The sequence below is a fragment of the Tigriopus californicus genome, chromosome 7 (genome assembly GCF_007210705.1).
Source record: "Tigriopus californicus strain San Diego chromosome 7, Tcal_SD_v2.1, whole genome shotgun sequence".
NCBI lineage: Eukaryota > Metazoa > Arthropoda > Copepoda > Harpacticoida > Harpacticidae > Tigriopus > Tigriopus californicus.
Window position 1 is genome coordinate 7,356,360 of NC_081446.1, and position 9,476 is coordinate 7,365,835.

The 9,476-nt window shown below is 41.9% G+C and overlaps 1 protein-coding gene across 1 annotated transcript; it reads right to left on the bottom strand.

The window, feature by feature from the left end:
* Positions 1–1,413: 1,413 nt before the first annotated feature.
* LOC131883521 (paraplegin-like) lies at positions 1,414–4,307 on the bottom strand. The gene is made up of 2 exons (XM_059231009.1): positions 3,508–4,307; positions 1,414–3,418 (listed from the first exon to the last, which is right to left on the bottom strand). Exons 1-2 carry the CDS (start codon positions 4,076–4,078, stop codon positions 1,482–1,484), a joined length of 2,508 nt encoding a protein of 835 aa, XP_059086992.1. The 5' UTR covers positions 4,079–4,307; the 3' UTR covers positions 1,414–1,481.
* Between the last annotated feature and the right edge of the window lie 5,169 nt (positions 4,308–9,476).

Genomic DNA, 9,476 nt, shown 5'->3' on the forward strand with positions numbered 1-9,476 from the left:
AGTGACATACATGATGTCAAGTCGGGTGTCCCTCAGGGCTCCATTTTGGGTCCTCTCCTTTTCATTATCTTCATTGCTCCGCTTCAGAACCTTGGTAGTAGTAATGTCAGTATCTCTTCCTATGCTGATGATACAAAATTGGTAGGTGGTAGAAATGGTCAGGATTCCAGTTGTCTGGGAAAGGTCCTAGACCAAATTTATTCTTGGGTTGCTGCGAGTAACATGGCCTTGAATGGAATGAAATTCCGCTCAATGACCTTTGGGTCGACGCCATTAGACACTCCACTATTAGATGATGAAGGTAAGGACATTGAGCAGGTCTCATCCATGAAGGATTTAGGTGTAGTCCTCCAAGATAATGGAAAGTTCGATGAGCATATCCAGTTGAAAGTTGGTAAGGCTTTTCAAACATGTGGTTGGATATATCGCACGTTTAAGTCCAGAGATAGTGTCACGATGCTAACTCTGTACAAGTCGATTGTTCAGCCGCATCTTGAATATGCCTCTCCCATTTGGGCTCCAATTAGTTCAGCAGGTTTGCAAAAGCTCGAGCAGGTCCAAAGATGTTTTACTAGGAACATTGAAGATATGAGAGAGCTCTCGTATTGGGAGAGGTTAGAAAGGTTGGGATTGTACAGTATTCAGAGAAGGTACGAAAGGTATCTGATATTGTACGTTTTCAAAAGCATTCATGAGCTTTGTCCCAACCCAGGATTTAGGGTCAATTGTAGTGACCGTAGAGGCTTAATGTGCGTTTTGAGAGCACCTTCAAGCCCTCGAGAATCCAGGCTAGTTAAAACAATGAAGTCCAACTCTCTTCTTTCTCGGGCTCCTTCATTGTTCAATTTGCTGCCCTCAAATATTCGTAGGGTTTATGTAGGGGTTGATCCAGTAGCAAGATTTAAGTCAGACTTGGACAAGTTTTTGACTAAAATTCCGGATCAACCTTATATTCAAGGATTAGCCAGATCAGCCAATTCGTTGGTCGATCAAATAATATAGATAAATAAAAGTCAAGTAAATTAAATAATCTTCTCGTCTTGAACTGCTGGGATTCCAATCCCGGTAGCGGTAAGGAAATCCGCAAAAAAAAATCACACTTTTCCAAATCAATGGAACACTTCTGCTGCTGTTGATTCAAATTTCACCACAAGAAGATTTTTTTAAAAAGGAGGAACGCACATGGTTCAAAAGCATAGCTCTGAATCCTGTAATCTTACGAATTGTTTTGCTTGCACGCCCACACTTCAATCTGAGCTTTATCTTCTTGCATTATTTCTATTCTTCCCGAAAGGCGATTTCTTGAAGTGCTCTCAGGCGCAGAAAATTATGTTACTTGACAGAAATCGTGCGACCTTCTTGTCCAACATGAGATTTATTGAACTGGAAAACAATATGACAAATTACGCGAAGTAACGAGTTCTGTTATAATTCAATATATCGTGACAAACTCAATAGTGGTATGGGGACATCATTTTGAACTACGGCTGCTTTGTCCCGAGTTCCGCTTGTTCTTTGATTTGCCTTTCAAAATCGGACGGTGATACCAAGTTCTTTTTGCCATGTGGGGGCTCGCCAAGTAGTAACACCACGTCGTCATAGTTCAAAGTTTCTTTCTTGAGGAGTTCTTCGGCCAACGTTTCCAATTTATCTTTGTGTTGATTCAGCACGTTTTCAGTGGTTTTGTAGGCTCTAGCAATCAACTGTCTGGCTTCCATGTCCATGGTTGCGGCCAGTTTTTTTGAATAAGGCCGCTTCCCACCATCATCTTCAAACGATACTATGCCCACGGTGGCGTTGAATCCATAATGGCGAATTTGGGCGTAAGCCATTTTGGTGACCTTATCAAGGTCATTCTGAGCCCCAGTCGTGATGCGATTGAAGGTGAGTGATTCTGCCACTCTCCCTCCCAAAGCCATGCACATGCGATCCAACATCTCATCGGGACTGAAGAGTTTTTTGTCTTGGGGCGTGTATTGGGCAAAGCCCAAGGCCATGCTCGTGCGTGGCAAAATTGTTACTTTCAGAAGTGCATCCGTGTGTTTCAGCATCCAGCCCACTAACGCATGACCGGCCTCATGATAAGCCACAATCTTTCGTTCCGCCGGAGCTAGCACATTACTCTTCTTTTCTGGGCCCGCAATGACCCGCTCAATGGCATATTCCAAGTTTTGTTTGCCAACTTTCTCGCATTTGATCCGAGCAGCATGAAGGGCCGCCTCGTTTACCAAATTAGCCAAGTCAGCACCACTAAATCCGGGAGTGAGCGTTGCCAACCGTTCGGAATAGGAGGAAGGCGCATCATCAAGCACCACTCCTTTCATGTGCTGCTCAAGGATTTCACGTCGTTCAGTCAACGAGGGGTGATCGATCTCAATCTTTCGATCGAAGCGACCGGGTCGTAGCAAAGCCTTGTCAAGAACATCAGCACGATTTGTGGAGGCCAACATGATAATGCCTTCTTTCGAAGCCATACCGTCCATTTCGACCAACAATTGATTTAAGGTTTGTTCACTTTCTCCGCCACCGAAACCTCCAGCCCCGCCTCCACTCCCACCCCCACTGCCACTCCGCTGGCGGCCGATCGCGTCGATCTCGTCGATATAAATGATGGCGGGTGAACGTTTCCGAGCCTCTGCGAACAGACTTCGGACACGAGCAGCTCCTAATCCGCCAATCATCTCGATGAATTCCGAGCCATTCATTTGGAGAAAAGGGACGTTGGACTCATTGGCTACCGCTTTGGCCAGCATGGTCTTTCCACAGCCGGGGGGACCGAATAAGATAGCGCCTTTGGGGGGTTTAGCGCCCAACTCTTTGTATTTGTCCGGGCTTTTCAGGTAATCTACAAACTCTCTCACCTCAATTTTGGCTTCCTTCATGCCCGCCACATCGGCAAATTTCACACCTTTCCCGGTCCGAATTTGCGGGTCAATGAGCGTAAAATCCGCTTTGGCCAGACCAGAGAATGGATTGCTGAAACCACCGACTTTAGTGCGGACGTTCCGGAGACCGGTAAAGGCCAAGGCCATGATAACTACCATCAAGCCGGCGAAAAACAGGGCCGATGTGAATTCTACATTCCGCTCATATTTAATCGACACACCTTGATTGGGCGATATGCCTAATTTCTTTTCAGCCTCCCGAATTCGATCCTCGACATTGACATTCTCGGGAATCTCCATGAGGAACGTGGTGTTGGCTACTTTCTGGCCTTTATAAATGGCATCGGGGTGGAGCACGACTTGGGCCCGATGAGCGATGGGAATGATGACAATGTGACTGACTTCGCCTTTGAGCAGCATGTTGTAATAGAAATCATTCCATTGCACGGGCTTAGCCCGACTTCGTTCCGTTTCGTTGCCACTGGAACCGGAATTTAGAAGCAAAAACGTCAAGACCATGGCCACGATCATGCCTGTAAATCATAAACGACACACTGATTCTCGATCACCCGATCCATTTCAGCCCTAACTCATCAAACCCATCGAACAAACCAACACTTACCGAACTTTTTATTGGCCGTGGCACGGTCACGCTCTTCTTTATCCGGATCTTCGGGATCGTGGCTGGTATTCTCTGGCTTATTACCGTTCGAGCCCGAAGAGCGGCCCCGCGAGGCCCAACGATGGGACTCGGTTTGGAATTGACGCACGGCGGCCGGGGCCCCGGCCCACGTGGCGCCCCATATGGGGTTCAGAGTAGAGCTAGTTATGAGCCGGTGCCACGCCCGCCACTCTAGCCTACTCAAGAATGAAGTCCGATGAGAGGCCCCCCCGAGCATTTGGGCCACCAGCAAAGATGGGGGCGAAGACGCCGGCGGTCTGAGTGGTCCGAGCGGGCTGCCAAGGGGCTGGCAATGGCCCAGCGTGAGGCGCTTAGCCCGCAGGAGAAGGGCTGACAAGTCTGGAAAACTGAGAGGCGCACTAGAAGGACCCAAGGGTGGAGCGCTATAACGCCGGCCGAGAGGGGCGGGTCCGGCTTGAGTTCCGCCCCATGTTGGGACGAATACATATAGACGACCCGATCTAGAGGTCATCATCATGTTCATCTTCCGGAGGGATACTGGTAAGTACATACGGGTAAACGAGAGCCTTGAGACTGACTGATTGGTTGGTTGACTAGCTCTCTTCGGCGATCTATTCTTCGGTCAGGACGTGGTCCAGGATCAGTCGGTTAGGCTTGGGCTAGTCCGTGTCTCCTCAGAATATGTCACTGTTTCGATTCTCATCTCTCTTTTAACCTGACTCATTTGGTAAGATCATTAGTGTGGCTCACCTTTAGGCCGAGAGGTTTGTTGATCAACAAACAGCGCAGCTCAACTGACTGATGACTAGACATCGGATTTGAAAGTGATTTGCACACTCAGCACAAATCAAACAGGGTTGCAAATGGGTAATTGATACGGTTCTCCTCAGTGTAGATGATCTAAACTCTCGAAAGAAAAAACCCGATTACGGAAAACCCTTTCGCATTGCTGCTCTACGTTCGAATCAATTTCAGGTCCGAGCTCTACTAATGATCTTCCAGAAAACATCCTTTCGATTCCCTTTCTGGGGTTTTAGATCAATTCACGTGATTTCCAAAAATTGCAAAGGCTGCATGTTGTAATAATTGCACGAAAAATAACTTTAGATTAATTGGAAAAACAAGCTACAAAACTGGAAAATACTTAAATATTAGAAGTATGTCTGATAGAATCATGTGTATATGTGTGTCGTGTGTATAATGCCTCAACGTGATTGTTACTGATTCATAACGACGTGTTCAAATAAACACATAGTTGTAAAATCTCTTTGCCAGTGACCCATGGAATACTATGTTTCTTTTGTTTTATATGCAACGACCACGCACAAGTCATGGTCATGTGGTGCAATCGTAGACCATGGAACTCCTGGAAGTGTGATGACAGTGATGAGCGCGAATAAGACGTTTGATCGGTTCCGACGAGTGCGACAAAAAGTCAAAAGATCACAGGACTCGTACGAGTCCAACTTTTGCCGCACTCGCCCCAGCACTACTATACCACTACCAAGATTTCCACCGCCTCTTCTGTTCAATGGCGTCGGTACTTGTTCTACAAAGAATACCTTTTATTAAGACATCAGACGAATGTCTTCTCAATGTTTTTGGTTATTGTTCTTGGTAACTTCCCCAACAAGTTTTGAAGTTTTTCTACCTTTCAATTTGCGACGTCTTTTCGAGCTTTATCTAAAGGTGCTCAGTTGTAGATGAAGCCAGGATATTGAACAAATATCACATCAATTTTGACCATAAACCGGCACATCTAAAGTTTTTTTCTCCCAAGCCAATTCCCTTTCTTTTTAAATAAGAAAAAAAGGAATCAAGCCATCAAAAGTCAGGCAATATCACTCGACGTGGAGCGGGTTCAAATTTTGTAGAAACTTAGACATGGTTAACGAGCGGAAAAGGTACGGACGAGAAAGTTGATCTGGGTTTAACGGTTAAGCAGTAAGGCCAAACGTAAAAATATACCCATCAGTTGTGAGTAAACCTTGGTATCATTGTGATGTTATTTTCCATTATCATCATTTTAAGCAGCGTCCGCATGAAATTATTGCTTCTTCACCCTGTGACACACAGGGTGGCCCATGTAAAATGTCTTTTTTAAAAGTGCTATAACTCAAGAAGCGCTTCGTGAAATAAGACCTAACTTGGGGCAATATAATACCAACGATATCTGACATAACAGCGAAGTTTTTGTTCAAAAAGACCCCCATCATGTTCCTTTTTTGTGATCTCGATTTGGCACTAGCCCAACCCAGGTCAGTTCAATCTTCTCTAAGATATTGGACCACACTTTGTAAACGGCAGTGAGTTGATTGTATTTACTTTTCCGTGTTGATTTTCCCTGAACTCGAAACGAAGGCTCTGGCGGAAAATTTGAAATTTGTCGCAGAAAGCATCAATAAGAAATAGCAAAATGAGAGTATTTTAAAGGCCAAGGACAGTTAATGTTGGCTACCCTGCAGATTCAACCACTCCGTACTTCTTTCTCAGTGGTGCCCCTTACGGAGAATCTGGACCCGATTTGAAGCACTATGATGTTATAGGGCCGGCCAAAACTTGCAGATACGCGTAAATGTGATCTATATTGCCAGCGAATTTGCATAACCAATCAACCAAATTTGCACAAAAAATTGCAAATACACTTTTTAAAGCATAGGTACCAACACATTCTGAGGGACTGTTTAAGGATTATTTTGCCTTCCATATCAATCAACACATAGATGAAAAGGAAAATTATATCATAATATCTTGCAATGCCGGAATTTGAACCTGCCATCCGTAAGGTGGAGATTCTAGCCTTGTCCTTGCTGCCTCCTAGACTGATCAACATCTTACTCATGCTTAATATTTCGTGAAAAAATCAATCTCAATTCAGCGACAGAAAAACAATAAGTAAGTTTCCTGACAGTAATAGTAAGTCAATTCTTTCCAAATTAACCATTCACCTAATGACTATTTACCCCATACATCATGAAAACACGCCAATGTGTTCATTATTCGGACAAAACTGAGTTCCAACATTTGAAATAGAGTATCTCAAAGGACTTACATAATAAAAGAGCTATTTACGATGAATGGAATACATAACCAGATGGTTAGTACAATGTCTGCAATCTATTTCATGCCTACGTGTACTTTTTGTCAAAAAGGTTAAAAAAAAACAGAATGGGCCGCAAATCGCCATGTGTGAAACCATGCATTTGTATTTACAATCATGTACCTTACAAAGATATCCAATGAGACATGTTTCTTGCAATAAACATTTCAAAATTAAATCATCCTAGCCAGCATAGGTTCAGAGCACATTTTAGCACGGTTACCCAACTGATTGAACATATAGAGCAGGTTATTGAGGGACTAGAGAGTCATGAATCAGTAGATGTAGTTTATTAGTTGCCAAGGCCTTTAACAGCGTAGATCTTGGCCTTTTAGTTAACAGGCTCCAAGAGACTGGAATCCAATGCAAGGTTTTCAATTGGTTAAGAAGCTTCGTTCGTGGAAGAAAGTAATTGGTTAAGGTTGAAGGATACTTACAATACAGTTAAAGTTTTCGTGAAAATGCCAAAACTTTTATTAACGATTTTCGCTGTTAATGAAACAAAAGGAACTACTTTTGTAAAAAAAACTGTCTTGGATTTTCGCTTAGTCAGATTAGAATATTAATCCCCTTAAAACCTACAAAGAGATAATATTTTTAAAAACCTAATCAATAGATGTTGGGAGTAACATTAATTGCGTTTCCAACTACAATGTTTTCCAAATCATTTGAGCTAAAGATAAGATATCAGGCTTTCAAAGATTGCGCTTGCATCAAATTGGACGACAAATTGCTCCGGTTATACCTTACAGCAATTGCCAAAAATTGTAATATTCTTTTTCTATGCCTTAAATATACATGAAAATAATTCACTTTTCTAAAGCTGGTAGAAAAACCCGAAAAAAAATTATAATATAACTGAAAACTGACTTAATGTCAATATTTCACAATTTTGATGCCATACTTGTCAAACGCAACTTTAATCAAGGCTAATTTTAAATTTTGACAAAATTACGTTAACGTTTAATAAAATCATCGCCAGTACGTAAAGATCAATTATTGCAAAAAGTAACAAATTTGAAAATCTAAATGTCACATGTATCTTTCAAACACTTTAGAAACATGATAGAACAGTGTAGCTTTTGACACTTAAGTAAAATGAAAGGCAATTTTACACCTTTTGTAAGTTTTACGGGAGATTGTTTGCTACTATTAGCTTTTAAAGAAATCTTCAAGAAAATGGAAAAATATTACTTCTTGTTGAGTCATTGAAAAAGACAATAATATGCCTTGGGAATAACTGGAAACATAATTAGGCCATTTTTCGATCTTTTAAGATGCAAAACGCAAATTTCAACTTGTAATAACTAAGCGTCTGCGAAATAAAAGTTTATGAAATTTTAGGTCAAAACATAACTAAGTGTGCGTTTAATACTGATTGACTACGTTTTTGACAATGATGCATTCTAATGTGCTTTAAGTGATTTAACACACTTATCTGAGCTACCTTTGCATGTTTATTTCATAAAAGTTGTTCCTTCTGTCTCTTAAACAAAGAAAAACATATCTTGATGGCTTGGCATTTGAGCAAACACTTAACTAGAAAATATAACCACCGTGATACATAATGTCAAGTTGGGTGTTCCTCAGGGTTCCATTGTTCATCATCTCCATTGCTCCGCTTCAGAGGCTTGGTAGTTGTAATGTCAGTATCTCTTCTTATGCTGATGACACAAAATTGGTAGTTGGTAGGAATGGTCAGAACTCCGGTTGTCTGTTAGAGGTCCTAGATCAAATCTACTCCTGGGTTGTTGCGAGTAACATGGCACTGAATGGAATGAAATTCCGCTCAATGACCTTTGGGTCGACGCCATTAGACACTCCACTATTAGATGATGAAGGTAAGGACATTGAGCAGGTCTCATCCATGAAGGATTTAGGTGTAGTCCTCCAAGATAATGGAAAGTTCGATGAGCATATCCAGTTGAAAGTTGGTAAGGCTTTTCAAACATGTGGTTGGATATATCGCACGTTTAAGTCCAGAGATAGTGTCACGATGCTAACTCTGTACAAGTCGATTGTTCAGCCGCATCTTGAATATGCCTCTCCCATTTGGGCTCCAATTAGTTCAGCAGGTTTGCAAAAGCTCGAGCAGGTCCAAAGATGTCTTACTAGGAACATAGAGGATATGAGAGAGCTGTCGTATTGGGAGAGGTTAGAAAGGTTGGGATTGTACAGGATTCAAAGAAGGTACGGAGGGTATCTGATATTGTACGTCTTCAAAAGCATCCATGAGCTTTGTCCCAACCCAGGATCTAGGGTCAAATCTAGTGATCGTAAAGGCCTAATGTGTGTTTTGAGAGCACCTTCAAGCCCTCGACAATCCAGGCTAGTTCGAACTATGAAGTCCACTTCTCTTCTTTCTCGGGGTACTTTATTGTTCAATTTTCTGCCTTCAAATATTCTTAGGACGTATGTAGGTGTTGTTCCAGTAGCAGGATTTTAAGTCAGACTTGGGCAAGTCTTTGACTACAATTCCAAACAACCTTATATTCAAAAGTTAGCCAGATCAGCCAAGTCTAATGCGTTGGTCGATCAAATAATATATGAAAATAAAAGTTAAGAAAAATGAAAAAAAATCTCGTCTGTAACTACTGGGATTCCAATCCCAGTAGCAATAAAGAAGTGCGCACAAAAAAGGATATTGATAAAATCTCACATTTTCCCTAAAATTGACCAGAATTCTTGAAAATTATTTACAAATATTGATGTTTTTAGCTGAAATTGCATAACATATTGCAGACAAATGTCAGATATTCCTTTTAAACTTACAAAATTTGCAGATGCATTTTTTTGCTGAAAAATCTCGGCTGTGGAAGACTTTTGCAAAATTTGCACAATTTGCAGC